Below are 25,541 nucleotides of genomic sequence, written 5' to 3'. Positions count from 1 at the left end.
CCCATCTTTTTTTTGGCTCTCTACTTCAGAAAATAGCACAACCATCCACCCACCTGCCCAGATGAACAACATAGGTGTCCTCCTTGACTCCATTTTTTCCCTTTTATGTCACATCCTAAGTTTTCACTAAGGATTGTGACTTTCTACCTTCTTAATATTTCTGGAATCTTCACTTCTCTTCACCATACTGCTACTAACCATGGAGAGGCCAGCATGCTCTCTTGCCTAGATTGTTTCATCAGCTTTTCAACAATGTCCTGCCCAAAGCCATGTCCCCTCAGACCACCATCCTCATTCTCACTACTATAACATTTCTAAAGTTTAAATATGATCATCTCAGGTACCTACTGTAAAAAGCTTCTTATGGCTCCCAATGTCCTTTGATAAGGTCCAAACTCCTACAATGATCCTTGAGGTCTTTCATGAGCTGCACCTGTCACTGTCACAATGCCCTCCTTGAGCCTGTTATTTTGGTTATATTAAATGGCCAGCAGATCACTAAATATGTCACTCTTATATCTGATACTGTTCTCTCAGCCTAAAGGCTCTTGAACTAACCCACCTCAATCTGCTAATTAGGAAGCCTTTCCCGATCCCAAGAAACCAGGTTAAGTAAACACTCAGAGGCTGGGAAAAGTTATAAGCCTAGTGGAGTAGCTACACCAGGGTGTGAGTCTAAAGCTTTCATGATAACAAAGCCCATTTAATCCTCTATTAAATCCAGGACAGAACTCAGTCTCTTAAAGAACCAAACTGGAGAATTCCCCTTTTCTGAGCCTTTTGCTCATAACATGCCCAGTGTTTACCTTTCAATTAATTCACAAGCATCTTTCTTTGAATATCCTACTTTTTTGGGATCAAGATGACTTTGAAACCACTGCAGTTTTTCACCTGTAACAACAAGTATCAAAATAGATTAACATCATAAATCAGCACCTAAGCAATGAGCATTCATTATAATTTTCAACATCAGTGTGTTTAAAATAGTATCAAAATTTATTTCAATGTTAAATATAAAGGCTTATGTGGGCTCAAAGCTAATTAAACCAGTCTGTCAGAAATCAAATTGTCACATTTTAATCCGGGGAAGAGACAGGGGTGGGTGAGATGCTTTTTGATATATATTATCCAATAAGGATGCATGAATAAAAAAAAGAATATGTTAACAGAACACGAAGTTCTAAGTATTTAAAAAGCAAAAGATAGAACACTTGTCTAAAATAATAAAAATGAAAATTAGATTAGTGGTGAGGATAACACTAATGAACATTTAATAAGCAGCAGGCGCTATATCAAGAGTTTTACCATCCTTTGAGGATTATTATCCCTATTCACACATGTGAAAGGTTAAGTAGCCTGTCCGGGTACTCAAATTAGTAAATATATTAACCATACAAGATCTGTCAGATACCGTGCAAAGAGTAAATGTGACCATCAGGGTCACTTTCAGTTACGGCCATACCTGAGATACGGATGACCTACTTAGAAATACTATTCTATTACCTGAGAAAGCATTGAAGATCAGTATTCAAACAAAAAACGAACAAAGCCTAAGTCACTATTTTTTAAAAAAATTTATTTATTTGAGAGAGTGGAGAGAGACTGCAGAGAGGGAGAGGAAGAAGCAGATACCCGTAGACCAGAGAGCCAGACATGGGGCTCAATCCCAGAACCCTGAGATCATAACCTGAGCCAAGGCAGATGTTTAACCGACTGAGCAACCCAGGTGCCCCTAAGTATCACTATTTTAAAGTCAGGCTTCTAAGTAAAAATTTACTAATAATAAATCTAGCCAAAAAAAAAAGATGGTGACACTGAGATACAGACAGAGGATGCACATATCCACATCACTAAATATAAACTGCTGTTTCTAAAATACTTAGGCCACAATCCTTCCTAATTCTAATGGTTAGGGAGCTAGAATTAAACTTCAAGAGAAGGAATAGTAGGTAGACAGACAGATGGATAGATGTAGGTAGGCAAGCTGATAGATAAATAAAAAATAGTTTCTGAAAAACTGAGCTAGATATTAACACTTTTTAAGAGTTAACAATTGCTTTTACTTTGTTTTAATTAAGTCCAGTAAAGAAAAGTCCCTAGAAGAATCAAAAGAAAAATAGGTACAGAGCAGAATTTCACTACAGTTTAGCCAGAGTATCAATGAGTAAATTTACTTACCAATAAGATTGAGACGCAATGCCTTTTCATTTTTCAATCTTGGAAGAAAGAGTACATAAGGTATTAGAAAATTTCCATAACAAATTTTTTAAAAATCTGTCAAAAACAAACAAAAACTGCCCACAGAATCTTAAGTCAAGGATCATTCTTTTATACAAATGAAAATAATTTGTTAGTGCAGAAACACTGAACACCATGCTTTTCTTTTAAATCGCTGGAACAAAATGTTTCTAGAAACTTTCCTTTAGCTCTTCAGTGACTAATGACTAAAGGACACCTATAGAACAAATCAGTTTTGAACACCAACAAAAAAAACTTGACTGGATTATGAATGTTCAGGTGGATAATACTTATGCACAAGAGTAATGAATACCTTCTAGAAGATGAAGTGTGGCCACCAAGACCAAAAGGCCTTAGTGTCACCTTTTAAACTTCAACAAGAACAAAAATAGAATGTTTACTTTTCATAATTTGAAAAGAATTTTAATAAGAAAAAAACTGATTTATTCTCAGAAAACAATCTAGGAAATACATGATTCCTATTGTTGGTATTCTAAACATTAATTCCTTCAGGAGACCTTTGGATAGTTAGTTTTTGCCACACTTTATGCTACTCACTAGAGATACAGCAAAGAACAAAAAAGTTACTGTCCCTGCCTAACAAAGCAGACCAGATTTACCCTCCCACTTTAAACAACTAGAAAACTGGGAGAAATAAAATGAAGCTTTCTTTAAGCAAAAAGTTTCAGGCACAGAATGGGAGAAGATGTTCACAACACAAATAACTAACAAAAGGACTTGCATTCAGAATATGCAAATACTTCTTACTACTTACTTAATAAGACAACCTAATACCAAAAAGGGCAAAAGACTTTAACTGGTTTTTCATATCAAAGACATGGAAATGACCAAAGGCACATAAAAAGATATTTAAACATCACTGGTCAGGATGTACAAAATTAAATCAAACTAGGATACTATTATACAACTATCAGGATGGCTACAAAGTTTTTCAAAAAACTGATAATACTGCAGGTTTGAGTGTATTGATATGGAGAGAATGTAGCCCTAATACATTGATGGTGAAAATATAAAATGATACTATCACTTTGGATAAAGCAATTTCTTAAATACTAAAATGTGACACCTATCATACAACCAACAAGTCTTATAAACTTAATTTCATATAAACTCAATTTTCTTACACACTTTAACATACAATCACCATATGACCCAGCAATTCTAGTTCTAGAGAAAGAAAAATGAAAACATATGTCCAAACATTGTACATGAATGTTCATGGCAGCATTATTCATAAGAGCAGAAGCTGGCAAATTTTTTCTTAAATGACTGGAGAGTAACATGTTAGGCTCTGTGGGCCCTGTGATCAGTCACTAGAATGGTGGTTAGACTGTTCTACTACCAAAAACCCAAATCTGTACACTGAAAATATGGCTCTTTTACTGAATACTCTTTATACCTCAAAGTTGATTTTCAAAAATAGAGAATAAATTCATTCATTTCAATTAAGCATAGAGCAAATAACAATCTAGTTAGAAATCAGGTTGAGGTAATTCTGAGTGAACTCAATGGGTCCTGAACTAGACTGGTTATCAGTTGGGATAGAGAAAAGTAAAGACATTTGAGATTAATTCTCTAAAGTAGTTTTTCCTACATTTCTACCCATTATGCTCAGTTTCTCTCTGTTAGTTTCCTATACTAAGTCATTGTCTTTTGGTATCTAGGCTTCTTGGTTGTATACTCTGCAGGACAAAATATGATACTATATACTAACAAAATATTGCTAGGTTGAGAAATCATAAAATAAAGCCAAAATAACACAAAATAGCCATCTACGGGGTGCCTGGGTGGCTCAGTTAAGTTGAACGTCTGACCCTTGATTTCGGCTTATGATCTCTGGATCATGGATCAAGCCCTGCGACAGGCTCTGTGCTTAGCACGGAGTCTGCTTCCCCCTTGCCTTCTCCCTCTGCCCTTCCTCCAGCTTGCTTAGGCATGCTCGCACTTCTCTAAAATAAATAAATCTTTAAAAAAAAAAAAGAGCCATAAGTTCTCTGTAAATTGTGCATCACCTGAAATATACTAGTCTTCAAAACATACTAGTTTCTTTTAACATGAACAGAAGCAATATTCCACATAGTCCTAAATTGGAGCATTCAAATACTGAAAAAGAACACGTCTGAGCTCTTATTCTGTTGCTATTCACTCCTGAAGTATCTTTAAGTAACCAGAGTCTATCAGTAGAGTCAACTTGACCAACCAGCAGGTCTGTTTTGTATCCTTGACCACTAGTCAAAGGTACTGCAAGATAATAGACATCCTCCCTGATCTCCCCGCTACCTATGTTTCTCCCTTAAAAGGACCTTAGGAAGAGGTACAAAGAATTCTCAGTTCTGTGTAAAAGCATAGAAATTGGATACTTTATGCTGCCTGGCTACCTCTGTTCCTTAGAAAAACCAAGTATCTTGGTAGGCAGAAAGTTCACAAAAGGTGTTAGTATCTAAAATGGTCCCCACTGATTCTTGTGTCTTGATAGCCATGTCCTTGTGCTGCCTGAGTGTGGCTGGCTAGATGTAGAGATTTCAAACAAATAAAATAACACAATAGCAATGGATGTCATTCTGAAATAAAGTTTCAAAGACTGTTTTCCATCCTAGCTACCTTCTCTTGTTCTATCTCAGAGCCTGTGCTCTGTCAGAACCAAGCCATCACGTTGTGAGTAGCCTATGGAGAGGCTGGTGTGGCAAGGAACTGATGCCTCCAGCCACCAGGCAGCCATGACTTGAAGTCTACCAAAAGCAACATGAGCGAGCTCGGAAGCAAAATCTCTCCCTGTTAAGCTCGGAGATGAATGTGGCCCTAATAAGCATTTTAACTGTAACTTTGTGAAAGACTGAACCACAAGCATTCAGTTAAGTGGCACAAGAATTCTTGGCCGAAAAAAAAAAAAAAACGTTTCAAGCTGCTATGATGGCACAGAACTTCTTATACCGCAATAGGTAATTAAAGCAGTACTTGATAACTGCTGTCCATTATTAAGAAGCCATGGGCACCTGAAGTTCAAGTTAAGTCCTGCTGGTACCTTTTCTATCATCTTGCTCACAGTTATCCCAATAGTCTGAGTATCTTGTAATCATCCATCTCTCCAAAATATGCAACTCAGCATTTCTGTCTTGCTGGGAGTACTACTCTAGTGCAGGAAGATCAGCAACATTTTATGTGTTTATGTCATTTAAAGGAAGATGATCCATGGTCAATGATGCTGCTACTCAAAAAGCTGACATCTATGACAGGCGTAAGTCTGTTTCATAAAATACATTACATACTACTAAAACTTTGTATTTGTTTGCTTCTGGAACCATAATGGTTACAATGAGGACCTCTTTAAAATAAATGAGAACAATCTGTTTAGAACATTGTCTAAGTAGAAAAAATTAAGTATTATTTTTCAACTGTACTATGAAAATGGAGCTTCAGCCCAATAATGGAACCTCTTTAGAATAAGTTATATAGGAATCAGCATGCTGTTCAATTTTATCCTTCCATAATTCTTTTATAATGTTGATTCTGTAAATTAGTGCATAAAATCCTGAAAATACCTGACAACATACGACTCTAGACTCACTAGCAAAGCACTTACAAGAGAAGCCAAGAATTCAGCCTAATTCTAACTAATTCTAAAGCTGTATTTCCTAAAATATGCCATATATACCAGTAGTACTATATAAGCTGATCTTATTTTTCAGTATCTCAGACACAGAATGAAATCATTTTTAAACAAGTTACTTCCCCCATTTTATTTTGATCCCCTCCAATTACAGTAAGAAGACAACTTCATTTAATGTTTATTTTATAAGTCTTCCAACCTTTGCCAAATCTTTTCACCAAGGATAAAGCAAGCATGCCTCAGACTCAGACCATATAGGGGAGGCAACAGTTATCTACTTGATTGTAATACAGATCAAGTATCTCCTTCAAAAAGATATGTAAGGGTAAAATATTCTAAAAAAAATATTAAGTAAATAATACTATGGGTCAGCGGTTCTCATAGTGTGGTCCCTAAACAAGCAGCAATAGGATCAACACTACCTGAAACTCATTAGAAATGCAAAATTTGACACTGCCCCAGACCTGACGGAAATTCTAGGGGAAGGAACAAAATTTTAATATGCCCTACAGGCATATCTTGCATACACATTAAGTTTATTAAATACTAGTACAGGTGGTAACAAAAACTGCAAAATTAAAGAAGTAGTAATCATGTCAGAAGACATAGCAAAATTCATGAAAGTGATACATTAATTTCTTAAAGTTTGAAAATAACTTTTTTTTTGGAAAATAAATTTTAAAGCAATACTGCTATCATCCCAATAACCTTTTTGGAAAAAAAAAAGAAAATTTGATTATACTATCACAGCACTTGTCTATTCTCTTTGAGAAACCTTCTTGCCAAATCACTGGGAACAGCTAACCTTTACTAAATATGTGTTTAGGTCTAGGGTATGAAATTAATATATAACAATGAACATGCCGGTTTCTATCAGATAGTGTGGAAATGCGTCTACCATTTATTAAAATGGTAAGGCTATTTTAAAATAGCTAAAATGATGATTTTTGTCTTTACAACTTCATTTTAAGTAAATTTTTGTCTCTACAGCAGCTCCCGGGGGCTCTCACAGGCCAAATATGGGGGTAAGAATTGGTGAGTTATACAGGGTGGCTGCTGACCGTAGAGGGTAGACTAAGGGACGGGAGGCAGAAAAGAAGGGGAATTACATACACATTTTGAATTTCTAAGAAAATTATACTATGGATTCTTCACATCAAGAATTCAAACCAACTTCCAGAATGGCATAAGGATCTATGAAATCCACTCCTCCATAAAAGCAGAGAGAATACTAACAAAACTTGTTAAATTCAACTTTTTCAGAAGTATGAAAATTAAGCAAAGGCTTCCAAGAATCTAAGGAGCATTCTGAAGAAAAACAGCCCAGCCCAATCTCTGTAAGAACAACAAATCTGCGATGCTATAATATACCTGATCCATCATCCTCTGGTCATCTCTGCAAGTGCTGGAAACCAATAGACCAGCAACTCAAGGTAGTTGTAAAAACCACCTTCCTAAGAGCTACTAGAGAGATCAAATTTGGAGTTCCCCAATAGATCCATCCCCAGAGAACTGCTACCATTTGACCTGACAGGAAGCATGCTGAAAAGATGGATTCTCAGAGTTACTTTGTCTTTATGTAAACTGACTTAGAGCTCTCTCTGTAGGAACAGCTCTATCTCCAAATTATTTCTTGAAGATAATCAGCAGCAATCATCTAACAAAGCAGCTGCCTCAGTGATATTACCAGTTGGGGGCTAACAAAAGGTGAACCAAAAAAATTTAAAGGAAAATTGGGGGAATGGAAGGTCCACAGAGGACTTGAAAGCAACCCCAACATATCCCTGGGAATCTAGAATGCCATATGCACATTAAGGATTATGTTTATGCTAAGGAAAGATCTAAGAATGTCCTAATCTCTCACTTCTGGCTAACCTTGAGGCTCTGTGCAAACAAGAAATTAAGTAAACTGCATCCTGGTGTGTCAAAGCCAACAGATTCACAGAGCCTCTCAGCAAAGGCTGACTTATTAGCTAAAGACATTTAAAGAACTCTGTCCAAACATGAGCTGACTACCAACTGAGCAGAAACATCACTGGCCACACACAACAATTAGACTTTACAGAATTAGTCTGGGAAAGTCACAAGGCAACAACAAAACTAAGGCAAACCTCATTGGGTATAGGGGCTTGGGGTGTCTATTTAACAGAGTCGTCATACTGTATTATTGTAAATGTCCAGTTTTCAACCAAAAATTATGACACACACAAAGAAACAGGAAAGTATGGCCCCTTCTCAGGGATTAAAAATAGAATCCAGTAGAAACTTTCTAAGGAAGCCCAGACAGTTGGACCTACTGGACAAGGACTTGAATACACCTATAACAAACATACACAAAGAACGAAAGAAAATCTAAAAAATTCAAGGAAATTATAAGAACAATGTTTTACCAAACAGATAATATCAGTAAAGAGACAGAAATTACAATGATGAGCCACATAGAAATTCTGGAGTTGAAAGATACTACAAAATGAAAAATTTACTAGAGAGGTTCAACAGCAGTTTTTTTACTGGTAGAAAAAAATAATCCACAAACATTAAGAACATGTTAGTTGAAATTATCCAGTATGAGCAACAAAAGTTTAAAAAAAAGAAAAGAAAAATGAAGAGTCTCAGAAACCTGTGGGCACTACTGAGAACACTAACATATGTATAATGGGTGTTACAGGACAGGAAAGGATAGAAAAGATATTTGGAAAAATAATGGCTAAAAACGCCTCAATTTGATGAAAAACACTGTTTTTCATTGTTAAGCACCCAAAAGCTTAACATACTCCATGGAGGATACACTTAGAGATCCACACCTACTAGACATACCAGTTAAACTATTCAAGACAAAGAACATCTTTAAAGTAGCAAGAAAAGTGACTCCTTGCACTCACTAAGATAAATAGTTAAATTCTTCTCATCAGAAACCATGCAGGCCAGAAGGCTGAGGGATGATGTATTCAAAGTGGTAAAGAGAAAGACTGAACCAAGAATTCTATATTCTAAAGTTTCCTTCAAAAATGAAGGAGAAATTAAGACATTATGAGACAAAACTTAGAGAATGTCTCACTTTCAGACCTGCCTTATGAGAAATACTAAAGAGAGTCCTACAGGCTGAAATGAAAGGACAGTAAACAGCAATGTGAATCGAATCCACATGAAGAAATAAGGGGCACCAGTCAAGAAAAATATAACATAATTACATAGTTAAATATAAAAGACAGTATAAATGTTTTTTTGTGTGTAACACCTCACCTCTCATAAGACAACTGCATAAAAACAATCACTGTAAAACTGTGTTTATGGGATCACAATGTATGAAGATGTCATTTATAGGCAATAATAGTACAAAAAAGGGACAACAGAGCCACAGTGATGCAAATTTTTTGTATACTACTGAAATTAACTTGACATTAATCTGAAACTAGATTATTTCAAGATTTAGTTGCAATTTGCAGAGCAACAACTAAGAAAGTAACAAAAAATAGTGGTCTCCACTTTACTAAATGATTTCCACACATTACTAAATCAATTCTCAGTCCTCATATCAATCAAGAGCAAAGGGCCATGGCTTGATCACCACCTTCTCTTTGAAACACAATCTTCTTTTTCCTCTTTCCTAGTCTCACTTGTTAGATCCTTTTTCCAACCTCTAAATGAGGTAGGCCTCTGGGATCAATCTTTGGCTCTTCCCTTTTCTACTTACATTTATTCATTAGATGATCTTATCTAGTCTCATGACTTACAGTCCCAGCTAGAAGCTTAGGACTTCCCAGTTTGTGTTGAATCCCTATATGTATCCTCTGAACACTAGACCCAACATATCCAACTGCCTGTGCTATATTTCCTTCTATATATCTAATAGACTTATAGACACTTTAACATACATTTTTAAAAGGTTTTACTTATTCATTCATGAAAGACACAGAAAGAGAAAGGCAGAGACACAGGTACAGGGCCCCCTGCGGGAGTCTGATGTGAGCCTCAATCCCAGGACCCCGGGATTATACGCTGAGCCAAAGGCAAGTGCTCAATCACTGAGCCACCCAGGCGTCCCCAGGTACTTTAACTCATATGCCCAATATATAACTACACAGCTCCTTCCATCACATCTTTCAGCATTCTGCTCCAATATGAACCTCTTCAGATAAGCCACATATGATTATCCTATGTAAAACAGAACCACTCTACCACTCTCCATCCCATAATTCTTTTTCCTTTTTCTTCATTGCACTCATCACAACCTATTTAAGTGTATATTTCTGCTTCAGGTAAGCTCTACAAGAGCTGAATCCTTGTTTGCTGTTTTACCTTCAGTGCACAGAACATACTTAACATTTGTTAAAGAAAGAAGGGAATACTGATTAAAGATAAATGCATAAATGGGCTTTACAACAATGCACAATACAAATGATAAAAAAAAAACTTACTTTTCCTTTTTTTCTTGTTTGTGGACCTCTCTTGTAATTTGAGCTGCTTTTCTACTATATGGATGGATGACTTTTTTTTCACGTCCTACAGTTTTTCCCTTTGGGGCTTTAGGCTAAAACATAAGAAAATATATGACATACATAGTCAGATATGTAAAAGGTTTGTCAAAAAATTGTCTTTAGAAATAAATTTAAAAAACAGTAATATAAGAAATACCATAAGCCAGAAACACTACTATTTATCAAGAGATAAATAAGACCTGTTAAATGACTGGAACAGTATGTATTTCCATTGTCATACAGCAACGATATATTCAGAACTACTCTTGAGTGATATAAGAAAAAGAACGGCAGAGAAAAGGTCAATAAACCCAGCTCTTCAACCAAGTGTAGGTAAGGAGGTGAGGAGAGAGTTAAAAATTTGTGTCACAGTTAAAAAAAAAAGTTGGGGAGATAGAAGGAACACATGATGTTCATGGGAGCCTGACTGTAAAGGTTGCACATGGAACAGAGTGGGCACTGAATCAAGCAAAATCAAACTTGGGTTCATAGAAAAACAAGAGGAAATAATAGAAGGCATCTCGAAATCAGCACATCCAAAAAAGAACGTACTATTTTCCCATTCAAACCTTATGCTAGCTAAGAAGGTCATAATTCATTCAGTCCATTGAACTAGACATTCAGATAATTCTTTATTCCTACATACTTCTATGTTTTATCACACCTGTTTTTATTTTGGAATTAGATCTGGCTTCCTCTAATAGAACCCTGAAATAATAATACTGTAACCTGATAAAGTTTAGTTCTCTCCTATAAAAAGCAGGAGTATGAGGTTCTGCTTCACAAAGTCCCCAGAGATCCAGGCTCCTTCCACCTACCATTCTTAAGCTACAACCTCCTATGTATCTATATAGTTCAAGATGACTTAATACCAAGTCTACACTCCAGCCAGTGAGAAGTAGAAAAGAAAATCAAAAGGCATACCCTTTTCCTTTAAGAGCAAGATCTCTGAAGTTGGAGTCTTCTGTTTACATCCATTGACCAAAATTTAATCAGTGGGTTACGTAAGGGAGAATAGTAAGTTTAATTGTTATTCTCAGAAAAAAAAAAAAAACATTATAAAAGAAAAAGTCTATCTGGGGACAGCTGGCAGTCTCTAATATACCTAATCCTCAAAAAAGGTCAAGTGTTCCTAGAATCTTCTCTTCAAAACTATTGTCAATGCCTTAATTCAGCCTCATGGTTTTTCATGATTAGGATGGCCTTTAGATTCTCACTGCTAATTCTTTTTTCATGGAAGTCTCAGAGCTTACTTTTCTGCAGTATTTATCTAGTAAAATACTTCTCCACTGCTAACGAGCTCACACATAGGTCCCAACTCCTTCATGTGGAAAACAATCTATCCCCAACCTACTTCTCCAGCATTATTTTCATTCTTCAAAACACCCTTCATCCCATTCTTACTGAACTTCTCCTCCATTTCCAGAACACACTTTGCTATTTCATAATTTCTGGAGACTGCACTTGTTACTTCTGCCTGCAAAATCCTTTCCCTTTCTAATTCCTTCATAAAATACAACTCAAAGTCACTCCTCTGTAAAACTTTCTGCAGAATTAAAATGACCAATTCCTCATTCACACATGTATTCATTCCTTCAGAAAATATTCACTGAAATACACCAACAAATATTCACTGCTCACTTCTTGATAAACCTGACCAAGATAACTCCAACTCTGAAACCCAGAATGGCAAGAATGGCACTGGAAGATGGTTACAGATATAGAATACTATGAAATCATCACACAACAGTACAGGCATGCTTTGTTTTACTGTGCTTTGCAGATATTGTGGGGGTTTGGTTTTGTTGGTTTACAAACAAGGTTTGTGGCAACCCTGCAGGGAGCAGGTCTATCGGCACGATTTTTCCATCAGCATCTGTTCACTGCATGTCTCTGTGTTGCATTTCAGTAATTCTTACAATATTTCCTTATCATTATTATTGTTAGATGGGTCATGGTGGTCTGTGATCAGTTAATGTTATTCTTGTAATTGTTTGGGGCACCATCAACTGTGCCTATATAATAAGCAAACTTCATCAGTAAATGCTGTGTGTGTCCTGACTCTTCTCACTGACCATTGTCCCATTTATCACCCTCTTCTCAGGTCTATTTCCTGAGACAGAACAACATAGAAATTACACCAAATACTAACCCTACAACGATATCTACTGTTCAAGTGAAAGCAAGAGTCATATATCTCCCACTTTAAATAAAAAGCTAGAAACAACTAAGCTTGGTGAGGAAGGCGTGTCCAAAGCTGAGACAGGCCAAAAAGCCAGACCTGTTGTGAGCACAAAGGAAAAGTTCTGGAAGGAAATTTAAAGTACTATTTCAGCGAACAAGGAATGATAAGAAAGCAGAATACCTTTAATACTGATAAAGACAAAGTTTTGAGTGCTCTGGATAGATCCAACCAGCCACAACATTCCCTTGAGCCAAGGCCTAACCCAGAGAAAGGCCTACCTCTTTTCAATTCTGTGAAGGCCAAGAGAGGTGAGGAAGCTGCAGAAAAAGTTTGAAGCCAGCAGAGGTTGGTTCATGAGGTTTAAGGAAAGAAGCCATCTTCATAACATAAAAGTGCAAAGTGAAGCAGCAAATGCTGATGTAGAAGCTGCAGCAAGTTATCCAGAAAAATCTGATGTAGAAGCTGCAAGTTATTATAAAGAGCTTTAATGTACATTTTCAATGTACACAAAACATCCTCCTACTGGAAGATGCCATCTAGAACATTCATAAATAGAAAGAAGTCAAAGCCCGGCTTCAAAACTTCTGATGACAGACAGAGTCTCTTGTTAGGGGCTAATACAGCTGGTAACTTTAAGCTGAAACCAATGTTCATTTATCATTCCCAAAAATCCTATAGCCCTTAAGAATTATGGGAAATCACTCTGCTTGTGCTCTATAAATGAAACATACATCTGCTTATAACATGGTTTACTGAGCATTTTAAGCCCAATGTTAAGACCTACTGCTAAGAAAAAAAGATTCATTTTAAAATACGACTTTTCACTAACAAGGTACCTGGTGGCCCAAGAGCTCTGATGGAAACAATGAGATTAATATTGTTTTCATGCCTGCATCCATTCTGTGTAGCTCATGGATCAAGGAGATTCTGACATTCAAATCTTATTAAAGAAATACATCTTATAAGGCTACAGCTGCCATATACAGTGATTCCTCTACGAATCTGGGCAAAATAAATTCTTGAAAGCCTTCAGAAAATGATTCACCATTCTAGAAGCCATGAAGAACATTCATGATTCATGGGAAGAGGCCAAAATATAACATGAACAGGAGTTTGGAAGAAGTTGATTCCAACCCTCATGAATGACTTCAAGGGTTTCAAGACTTCACCCAGAAGAAGGAACCAACTACAGATGTGGTGGAAAAAGCAAGAGAATAGAAATATAAGTGGAGTCTCAAGCTATGATTGAATTTTGCTGCAATCTCATGATGAAACTTGAATGGGCAAGGAGTTGCCTCTTACAAATGACTAAAGAAAAAGATAACTAATGAAGACAAAATAATAATAATAAAGCAAAGTTTTACTCTTTGGAAAGGTAACTTTCTTCCACATATCCTAACAAATAAAATGCTTTAAAAAAGAAAAGAAAAAGGTCACAGAACCCCCAAGAAAAAGTTACTGATACTGCTAAAACTTAACAGCTAAAGTTACAGAGGTATAACATTGTTTTAGCAGTATGTCCAAGTCTATAAAAAACTTCCTTTAAAGATTCAATAAAAACTTTCTTTAGAAAAAGAAATAGTTTCATAGCCTCGGAGTATGATAATGTTCTCATCACTTTTAGAAGTCTCCGTTTAAGAACCTCCCAGACTCAGTACAAAGAAGAAACAAAGAAATTGAACTTCTATTCTGATTCAGGTGTAGTTTGTGGTTCCTTGTATTATTCATGAAAAGGTTGCCTCAGGGCAGGGTATAAATATATAATAAGGCACAGCAGTATGTACAACTTGCTAAATGTTAAAACATGTTCATGTTTTTCAATATATTAAAATAAAAAAGAAATATTTCAATAGGGAAAAACTGCAGTAAAACCTTATCAAAATGTTAACGTATTAAAAATGTCTTAACTGAAAAGTTAAAAATCAGTTAATATCTCTTAACTGAAAAGCAATTAATCTCTATCAGTCAGGGGTTCTCCAAATTTATTTGTAGAGCAACTAATAATTCATAGAATAGTGCAGAATGTAAACATATAAAACTAGGGGTGGAGGAAAGAGTTTGAGGTGTATTTTCTATAGAAGATTAATATGTTTCAACTTTGAGGGGATCCCTGGGTGGCTCAGCGGTTTGGCGCCTGCCTTTGGCCCAGGGCGCGATCCTGGAGTCCCGGGATCGAATCCCACGTTGGGCTCCCGGTGCATGGAGCCTGCTTCTCCCTCTGCCTGTGTCTCTGTCTCTCTCTCTCTCTTTCTCTCTATGTCTATCATGAATAAATAAATAAATAAATCCTTAAAAAAAAAAATATGTTTCAACTTTGAAAAATACAAGGGCAGCCTGGGGGCTCAGCGGTTTAGCACAGCCTTCAGCCTTCAGCCTTCAGCCTTCAGCCTGATCCTGGAGACCCAGAATTGAGTCCCATGTCGGGCTCCCCGCATGGAGCCTGCTTCTCTCTCTCTGTCTCTCATGAATAAATAAATAAAATCTTTAAAAATAAAGAAAATGATTTGAGTCAAATATCTGGATGCCCAAGTTGAAGAACGCTAGCACAGTGCAGGGGAAACCAAGGACTGAATGGAACGATGGCTAAAGCCTAATGTCACTACAAATGTAGCCCCTTTGCCTGACTAGAAAAAACTCTGGCCTTCACGGTTGCTCATGATCAGCTCTGTCTTTGGTCTTTTCTCTCTCTCTGTCTCTCATTAATAAATAAATGAATTAAATCTTAAAAAAAAAAAGACAAAAACAGCATTTCCATTCCAAAGCATAACTAAGGCACTGTTTTGAATAACTACGCTTACTTTGAAAAGTTTCTGGCACCACAAAAATATTCCAGTCAGAAAGAAATATTAAAAGTAGCTCCTTCCTACAATCTTTAGGAATTACTTCAGAAAATTTATTTGGACTTGTAATTGAGAGGAACAGAAGAAAACACATAAACAGTTTATTCAAACAAAAAAAAAGAATAGAAAGGTATTTCAGGGGCAATATGCTTCAAATATTCCTGTTAAAATCATAAACAAAAAGGAATTTTTTCTTTCTTTTTTTTTAAGGAACGTTTTCTAAAAGACCACGAAGGTCATCAAAGAATCCAGGCTCAACAAAAGACAGAAATGCCATTTAGACTACCCAGTGTAACTAGAAACCTAGAAAAATGATTATTACACCAAACACATTTAGAGTACATAAAGGTATACAAATACCTAAAAAAAAGTCATACCTAAAACTGAGAAAGCTTATAGTGTAACATTTTAAACACCAAAATAAATTTCAAAATATGATAATACTAAGTCACTCAACACTAATGACATGATGAAAATGAGATGGATTAATTAAGAGAAGCTGCTCTTTATTTTGGCAGTGAATATACCATGAAGAAATCCAGAGCATTTTCCTTGCTTTACAGATAAATATGACACCAATGACCAATCATTAGTTAGGGCTTCCAGTAGGAACTTAATGGTTCAGCACATAATCCTTTCTAAACCCTATCCAATTCTCAAGGGCCATTTCAAATTAAAATTTATCTCCTCCTTAAAGTACCCAAGAAAAACTCCTTTGGGCCTGAGAACCTTTCTCCTTTGGTGGTATTTGCCATGTAGCACCTAATATTATACTGCGTTGACCAGTCATTTAACATTTACAAAGTCATTTACACTTCTCAACAGTGGCTCCTTAACGACTATAAACACGTCATATCAGGCTGTAAATAATACTCTGAAAGAAGTAAAAAAAAAAAAAAAAAAAAAAGATGATGCCCCAAGTAAACACTCGCTAAGCACCCACTGTACATTAAACTACCTGTGAATTAAAAACATTAAAAATGGTCTTTAAAAGTGTGAATTATCAAAAGTGTGAATTATCTCAGATAAAAATAATTTTAATAATTCATACACACTGCTCTCCTTAAGAATATCTTAATAATTCTCTCATGCAGGTTTCAATTTTATCTTTCATGTAAAAAAATCTAACATCAAGTTCAACTTCTTTTATTTCCAGACTTACCTACAAATACCTAGTCAGAATTAACCTTTCTCCCATATTCTCTGCTACCACTTTTTACACTTGTATCTTGAGCTAGATTAGTTTTTTTTTTTTTTTTTTTTTTTTTAAGAATCACTGAGCACATATTACCAGGTACTAGAATAGGAACTAAGGTTCCAGGATCAGCATCAGAACATGGACTTGCCCTCATGGAGCTTACAATCTAGTTATCTTGTAAATAACTATATACTTTACTTAAAAGTCCAGAAAAATGGCCAGAAAGTAGAGGATCCTCACTGAAACTATATAATAGGTGGGCCTAATTTTTGGAAATCAAGAAAAGCCTCCCTGAAGAAATAACCTGAGATCTATTTGTTTAAAAAAAAAAAAGATGACACAAGATGCTTGTACAAAGAACAGTTTGGAAGGAGGTAAAGAGTGAGACTACTAGTAGTACGGAGGCCATTAAGAAGAGCTGAACAGTCAAGTGGCCTAAGTATGGTGACAGTGAAGGTGTGAAAGAAATGGCAACATTTGAAATACAATGACAGGACATGAATATGGAGGACTAGGGAAAGGGAGGAGAGTTAGGGATGCCTCCCCAAGTTTGCAAGACAAGCAACCACGTGGTCAGAATCACCAATTACCATTAGGATAGAAATGGCACATGGAGACAAGGGGCATCAAGAATTAACTTTTAGACATTAGTTCAAGAAGCCTGAGCAACAGTTAAGTAAAGTAGAGATAAATACTAGTCTGGCACTTAGAAAAAAGATCTCTGCTGAAGATGTAAATTAGGGACGACCTGAGGATATAGGTGGTACCTCAAAGCCACTGGAAATAAGATTCTCCTCAGTAAAAGAGTAAGAAAACAGACTAGAACTAAGCTCGGATGAAATACATGTATTTGATGAGCACCTACAATATAATGGACACTTATAAAATCATTAAGAAAAAGACCTACAGGGGATCCCTGGGTGGCGCAGTGGTTTGGTGCCTGCCTTTGACCCAGGGCGCGATCCTGGAGACGCGGGATCGAATCCCACGTCGGGGTCCCAGTGCATGGAGCCTGCTTCTCCCTCTGCCTGTGTCTCTGCCTCTCTCTCTCTCTCTATCATAAATAAATAAAAATTAAAAAAAAAGAAAAAAATTAAAAAAAAAAAGACCTACAACCCAAAATAAAAACAGGAAAAAGAATACAAACAAGTCACAGAAAGATAAATACAAATGTTTTTAAAATATTGAAAAGACATGTGGTCTACCTTAAGAGAAATATAAATTAAAACTATAATAAAATAGAATTTCTAGTATATAAGACTAGAAAAGATTTTAAAAATTATCAACACTGCATTACCGAGAACGTGGGTGAGTTAGTGGTCTCATAAATAAGCAGTCTCATGAATAAATGCCCTCCTTCTGGAGTACAATTTGATAGACCTTATCAAGATAAAAACCACACGTCTTTTGACCAAGGAATTCTATTTCTATTAATTTATTATAGAGGTACATATTCACACATGTACCAAAAAACATAAGAATAATCAATGCGGCAGTGTTTGCAGTAGTAAAAGAAAAGCATGGAATCAGCCTAAGTATCCATCAGAGATCTGGTTAAACAAATTGAAGTAAAAGCAAACAATGGGTTATTAGTTGTAAAAAAAAAAAAAAAAAACCCAAGAGGCGGGCAGCCTGGGTGGCTCAGCGGTTTAGCACCACCTTCACCCCAGGGTGTGATCCTGGGGTCCCGGGATCGAGTCCCACGTTGGGCTCCCTGCATGGAGCCTCCTTCTCCCTCTGCCTGTGTCTCTCCCTCTCTCTCTCTCTCTGTCTCTCTCATGAATAAATAAATAAAATCTTTAAAAAAAAAAAAAAAACCCAAGAGGCAGAACTCACATAGATCTCTAAAATTAGGGTATCAGGGATGCCTGGATGGCTCAGTGGTTAAGAGTCTGCCTTTGACTCGGCATGAACCTTAGATGAGGATTTCCAAGGACGAGTCCCACATCAGGTTCCCCATGAGGAGCCTGCTTCTCCCTCTGCCGGTGTCTCTGCCTCTTTCTGTGTGTCTCTAATGAATAAATAAATTAAAATCTTAAAAAAAAAAAAAAAAAAAGCTAAGAGAAAACAAGCAAGGGGCATAAGTGTGTCTAGTATAAAAAGGGGAGTTAGAGGATATATATATATATATATATATATATATATGCTGGTACATGCATATGAAATATCCAAATGGCTAAAAAAACTGTTAACGGTCACTGTTTCTCAGGCGAACTGAAGCATTAAGTTAACAGAGTTGGAGGAAAACTTGTGGTAGGTAGGAAATCTGACCTCCCTTCCAAAGACATCCATGCCTCAATTCCACAGACTTGTAAATAATTGATCATTCAGGGCAAAGGGGACATTGGAAATGTGATCAAAGATCTTGAGACTTGGGAGATTAACCCTGATTATCCACATGGGCCCAATGGGGTCCTTATAACGAGGAGGAAGGAGAATCATTATCAAGAGAAGGGGTTGTGGCCTTCCCTAGAGGAAGAGCCTCTTAAAGAGAAGAGTCCTGTCAACACTTGATTTTAGCAGAAGAATAAAACTCACTTTTAGACTCCTGATCTCCAGATATGCAACGGTAAATGAATCTGTACTGTTTTAAGCCATTACATTAGTGTTAATTTTTCACAACAGTAATACGAATTTAATATACTTTTCATGTACAAACATTTTTTACCATCTGATTTTTTTTAAACCATGCACATACAACATTGTTCCAAAAAGAGGCTGTATACTAGGTTGCTTTTCATTAACACATGTCCTTACTTTTACTCTCAAGAGCAAGTCAGCAGGTAATCTCTTTAAGATTGAGGTGAAGTAACAGACACAAACACCAATGGAACAGAATTGAGAGTCCAGAAATAAGCCCATGCATACATATATGGCCAAGAACACTCAATGGCAAAATGACAGTCTTCCATAAATGATGTTGGGAAAACTATACTCATATGTAGAAGAAAGAAATTGAACCCTACCTCACATCACTCACAAAAATTAACTCGAAGTAGATTAAATATTTAAATGTAAAGCCTAAAACCATAAGACTTCTAGAAGGAAACATAGGGGAAAAGCTCTGACATCGACCTTGGCAATGATATTTTTTTGGATATGAAACCAAAAGCTCAAGCAACAAACCCAAAATAAAGAGCAACTACATCAAACTAAAAGGCTTCTCCACAGCAAAAGAAACAATCAACAAAATTAAAAGGCACCTTTCTCAAAAAAATAAATAAATAAAATAAAATAAATAAAAGGCACCTTTCTCTATGGGAGAAAATATTTATAAACTGTCTCTGATAAGAAGTCAGTACCCAAAATAAATAAGAAATTCATACATTTCAGTAGCAAAACAAACCAATAATCAGATTTAACAATGGGCAAAGCGTATTTTCCCAAAGAAGATATATAAATGGCCAACAGGTACATAAAAGGGTGTCCAATCACTAATCATCGGCGAATGCAAATCAGAACCCCTGTAAGATATCAACTCACATCCGGTAGATTGGTTGTTATCAAAAAGAGAGACCACAAGTGGTGGAGAGGATGGGATTAGTGGAACACTTACGCACTATTGGTGGGAATGAAAACTGATACAGCCACTATGGAAAACAGCAGAGAGGTTCCTCAAAAAATTAAAAATAGAACGAATATCTGATCCAGCAATTCCACTCCTGGGTATCTATCCAAGGAAACAAAATCACTGAAGAGGTATCTGCACCTCTCTTTACTGAAACCTTATTTATCAGAGCCAAGACATGGAACAACCTAAGTGCCTTTAAACAAATGAGTGAATAAAGAAAAAAAAAAAAAAATATATATATATATATATATACCTACACAATGGAATATCAATCAGCCATAAAAAAGGAAATCCTATTATTTGCAACAATATGGACAAAACCTAAAGCATTATGCTGGGAGGTAAGTCACACAGAAAAAGACAAATGTTGTATGATCTTACATATATGTGGAATCTAAAAAACAGTAAGCTGGTGGTGGCCAAGGGCTGGGGTTGGGGGAAATGTTTCAAGGTGGTCACAAACTTCTAGTTATGAGTAAAGTTCTTGAGATCAAACATACAAGATGATTACTGCAGCTAACGATACTGTCCTATACACTTGAAAGTTGCTAAAAGTGGCAGCTACGTGAGATGATGTATTATTACCTAAGCTCATTGTGGAAGTCATTTCACTATATATCAAATCATACACTGTACGTCTTAAACTTATACAATGTTCTAAGCCAATTACATCTCAATGCGGCTAGGAAAAAAATTTTAATTGAATCAAAAAATTTAAATTTAAAACCACCACCACCACCACAATTTAGTAATTTACAGCTTGCATTTATAGGTGAGTCCAACAGCACGAAATTCTTGTCATTAAGGAATATGCAGTGAGGTCAAGGAACACTTAATGCCCTCAGTTACATGTCAAGGTAAATCGAGTGAGGAGGATGGCATACTTTCAAACGTTTTATAATCTAACTAGGGAGGAAAATAAACACACTTAAACTTTATAATAATGAGATCATATAAAAAAAGAATATATGGGAGTGCCTTGTGGCATAGTACACACCAAACTAAAAACTTTTAATATGCTAAAAACTTTTTGCCATGCAGAATAAAGAAGTACTGGGTGGGATGAATTAGTTTGAAAAGACTGTTCACATTAGTTGAATCAAGTTTTGGTATAACAAAGAAACAGGAATTTGGAAAGTTCCCAGAGGGAATAAGAAATAAAAGTAACAAGACTAGACAACTACAAGCTCCACGGCTAACCATTTACTACTATTACTGTATTTACTAAGTGCTAGACGCTGGGCTTAGTGGCTTCCACTGGATTTTCCCTGGCAGGTCTACGAGGCACCTCCTGGGGATCATCCCCCTCTAACAGGTAGGACAACTGAGGCCTGGAGGCGGTAAGTTCACCAAGACCAAATTTTAGCAGAGCCAGGTGTCAAACTCGGTCCTCTGGGACTCCATAACCACACTCCAAACTGTACTGAGACGTTTAGAGCAGCCGATATAAAAAGATGGAGAAATGAATGAATGAGTAAGTAGGGAGAACCTCCAGGGCCAAGCTGAGCTGCTTTAACCTCAAGGGCGCCCAGAGCAGAGCCACGGGTCGTGTACCAGGAAACCGAAGGGCGGGAATTTGCCAGGACAACAGACTCCCAGGCCCCCTCCGCTTCGTGGGACAAGGCGCTCCCCCCACCACGCGGCCCAGGGCAACTGCAGCCAAGTGCCAACCGACCCAGTGGCACTGCCTCGGGGCCCGCTCCGTACCCCGGGGGCCAGGCGGCGGCGGCGGCGGCGGCGCAGGGAGCAGGGAGCCCCTGGGCCGAATCCTCGCGCTCGGGGAGGACCCAGAGCAGAGGCCGCAGGGACGCGGGCACCGGGGGCAGCAAAGTGACCGGCGCACCGCAGGAGGGCAGAGCAGCGGGGGACGAGGCCTTTCGCGACCACAAGCTTCTTCACATTGTTGCTTTTACGAAAAACTGGTGGAGCTCAGCGGTTCAGCATCGCCTTCGGGACAGGGCGTGACCCGGGGTCCCGGGATGGAGTCCCGCGTCCGACTCCCTGCGTGGCGCCTGCTGCTGCCTCGGCCTGGCCTGGGTCTCTGCCTCTCTCTCTCTCTCAGGAATAAATAAATAAAATATTTAAAAATAAATAAATAAAAACTGGTTGAAAATAAATATTCATCAAACTGTATCCTAAAAAAATCAAACAGTGTCCTAGTCAGGAATCATTCTAAGGACTATTCTAATGAAGTCTAAGTTTAAAAAAAAAAAAAAAAGGCAGAAACCAAAAAAGAAGAAACCATCGTATTTGCAACATAACGTAAGGGGTAATTTTAAGCAAGGGAATCCTAAATACGGGATCCAGATGCTGATCCAGAGCCCGAGGGGCTCCTGAACGTTGCAGGTTCATGGAAAGGAAACACCAGAGGGTTTCAGAGTTTTCTTCCTTGGAGCGGACAACGGATGGACGAGATCCTTACTACGAACCTTCCCGCGTCCCCCAGCGACCTCCTTACTACGAACCTTCCCGCGTCCCCCAGCGATCTCCTTACTACGAACCCTCCCGCGTCCCCCCAGCGAGCTCCTTACTACGAACCTTCCCGCGTCCCCCAGCGACCTCCTTACTACGAACCCTCCCGCGTCCCCCAGCGAGCTCCTTACTACGAACACTCCCGCCTCCCCCAGCGATCTCCTTACTACGAACCCTCCCGCCTCCCCCAGCGAGCTCCTTACTACGAACCCTCCTGCGTCCCCCAGCGAACTCCTTACTACGAACCCTCCCGCCTCCCCAGCGACCTCCTTATTACGAACCCTCCCGCCTCCCCCAGCGACCTCCTTACTACGAACCCTCCCGCGTCCCCCAGCGACCTCCTTACTACGAACCCTCCCGCGTCCCCCAGCGAGCTCCTTACTACGAACACTCCCGCCTCCCCCAGCGAGCTCCTTACTACGAACACTCCCGCCTCCCCCAGCGAGCTCCTTACTACGAACACTCCCGCCTCCCCCTCAGCGAGCTCCTTACTACGAACCCTCCCGCGTCCCCCCAGCGAGCTCCTTACTACGAACACTCCCGCCTCCCCCAGCGAGCTCCTTACTACGAACACTCCCGCCTCCCCCTCAGCGAGCTCCTTACTACGAACCCTCCCGCGTTCCCCAGCGAGCTCCTTACTACGAACCCTTCCGCGTCACCACACACTCGATTCCTCCTAAAAAACGGCAGGACAGTCGGAGCGTCCGGAGGAAGGAGGGCGTGGGGGCGGGCCCGGGGGCGGCGGCGCCTTCCCAGCTCCCCGACCTTCTCCCCCGCCCCCCGCGCCCCACATCGCTGAGGAGCACGGAGAGGCAGGCGCGACTCTCCCTCCGCGCACACCCCCCCGCCCCCGCCGCTGACCCACCGGGCCCGCCCGTCGGCCCCTTCCCGCGCCGCAGCACCCCGAGCCCGCCCCCCCGCCGCCCGCGGCCGACGGGAGCCCGCCGGAGAGCTCGGGGGCCCACCATGCCGCTGCCGTCCTCGCGGCCCCGCGGGAGCCACCGCCGACCGCGATCGCTCGGGGGAAGACGCGGCCTCCACACACGCGCTGGCCGCGGAAGCCGGGCGGCACGGCCGGAAGGGGCGGGGCAAGTGCGAGCCTCTGAAACGTCCCCGGGAGCCCGCGCCGTGTCTTTTTGAGCCCGTGTTTGGACTTCCCAGCCCTAGGCCGGGCGGCTTGCGACCCCCCACACGGCAGGGACCGCCCCCCCCCGGGGCCGGAGGGCGAGCAGGCCCGCGTCCAGGGTGAGGCCTGGCGTTTGAGCGGAGCTCGCCGACGTGCGACGCCCCCGGCCAGGGGCTCCCGGGGTCCGCGTGCGGGTGCCCGGCGACTTCCGGCCGGTGCGCAGCCCCGCGGCACAGCTTCCGGCGCGGCGAGGTGGGCGGTCCCCGGCGGGCGGTGAAGGTTGACCCGACGCGGAGGCCCGGGGACCGCGGCTGCATCCTCGGGCCTGCGGTGCGAGAACCGGACGGGAGGTGCACGACTCCAGGCCCAGATGGAAGCGGGTTTAAGCCCGAGTTGGCTCAAGGAGGAGCAGCGGCGTGCGGCTGCGCGGCCCGGGCACCTGGGTGCACACCTGGGTGCGGCCACCTGGACTCCACCGGGACTCGCAGCCCCAGGACCCGTGCGGAGGCGCGAGGCGCCGTCCTTGGGGTTTCCAGGGGGAGGGGCCGCCCGGGGACCCCGGCCATCCTGAGAGGCTCATTGCCCCCCCCCCCCCCTCATTTTAATTTGGATTTTGAAAATTTCCCCCGTTCAGTCTCAATCCTTAAGTCGCACTGGCTACGGGCAAGACCTCCGGTGCAAATTACTCCGTAGCTCCGTGTCGCTGTTCGGGCGCCACCTGTAAAACAAACAAACAAAAAAATATGTAGCAAATGTAAAAGAGTTCTACAAAGTAAGCCTAAAAATAACGATGATGACCAAGATTTGGCCCTAATTCAAGGTATATATGCACCAGCGTGATGAGCGGAATGGGCCTCCTCTCCTCCCCTCCCAGTGCGACGCACCCGCCACCCAGTAACTGTGGGGCCAAGGAATTTAACAGAAACCCCCTGGGCCTGGGCTAACTACACCCTGCGCTGCACGCCCCCCCCGACCCCCCATGACCTGCTTAGGGCCTAGGGCGCCCCCCACCCTGGTCAGGCCCCGAGGCCCGCTCCTGTAGGAATGCGGGACCCCCAACCCCGGAGAATGTAAACCCCGCCTTTTAAAGATTTTATTTTATTTATTTTTATTTTTATTTTATTATTTTATTTTATTTATTTTATTTTATTTATTTTATTATTTTATTCATCATAGACATAGAGAGAGAGGCAGAGACACAGGCAGAGGGAGGAGCAGGCTCCCTGCAGGAGCCCGACGCGGGACTCGATGCTGGGACCCAGGTCACGCCCTGGGCTGAAGGCGTCGCTAAACCGCTGAGCCACCCGGGGATCCCCTAAACCCCGCCTTGTGCCCACCCAGCCGGACCAGAGCCATAGGCTGGTTCAAACGGTCGTATAACAAATAATTATGGACCAACTGCTCCCAATTAAAAAACAAATATTTCATGTTGGATTTAAGACACACGACTGTATCCTGGTTTTGAGAGATACCTCTAAAATATAAGGAAACAGGACAATTAAAAAATCAAATGGAAAGACATATGCTAAGCAAATAGTAGCCGAAAGAATATTAGTACAAATATATGAATGTTCTACGAAACAGGAAAAAGTATTATGATGCTTCGAGGTCACTTTTTAATGATGAAATTTTCCATTTTAAATTTATAGTTACCTAATACCATAGCCCCACATGTAAAATGGAAAGCCTGATAAAATCTCAAGGAGTAGTAGAAAAACAAATTGCTTTGTGGGGAAATTACCTTTTTTCACTAATTAATTGAACAAGTTGATAAAATACTGACAATGATTTGAAAGACTTGACCG

General features: G+C 39.8%; 1 protein-coding gene across 5 annotated transcripts in view; it reads right to left on the bottom strand.

Moving 5' to 3' along the window:
- Nucleotides 1–23,761, bottom strand: part of TMA16 (translation machinery associated 16 homolog) — a 46,572-nt gene extending 22,811 nt beyond the window's left edge. For 4 of the 5 annotated variants that reach the window (XR_004805297.2, XM_049094362.1, XM_035699272.2 and 1 more), the window contains exons 1-4: nt 23,576–23,734; nt 10,285–10,397; nt 2,179–2,216; nt 807–891 (exon numbers count right to left, since the gene is read on the bottom strand). Coding sequence is in view for 4 of the 5 variants with exons in the window: in XM_049094362.1 (XP_048950319.1) it covers nt 807–891; nt 2,179–2,216; nt 10,285–10,397; nt 23,576–23,578 (239 nt within the window). In the remaining variant the exon portion in view is untranslated. Of the gene's footprint in view, nt 1–806; nt 892–2,178; nt 2,217–10,284; nt 10,398–23,575 lie in introns of all 5 variants that reach the window. The other variant, XM_025439449.3, reaches the window with a different exon arrangement.
- Nucleotides 23,762–25,541: the final 1,780 nt, after the last annotated feature.

This window comes from Canis lupus, chromosome 15 (assembly GCF_003254725.2).
Source record: "Canis lupus dingo isolate Sandy chromosome 15, ASM325472v2, whole genome shotgun sequence".
Classification (NCBI taxonomy): Eukaryota; Metazoa; Chordata; class Mammalia; order Carnivora; family Canidae; genus Canis; species Canis lupus.
Note: the sequence above shows the minus strand (reverse complement) of the source record. Positions and strands in the feature narration are given on the sequence as shown.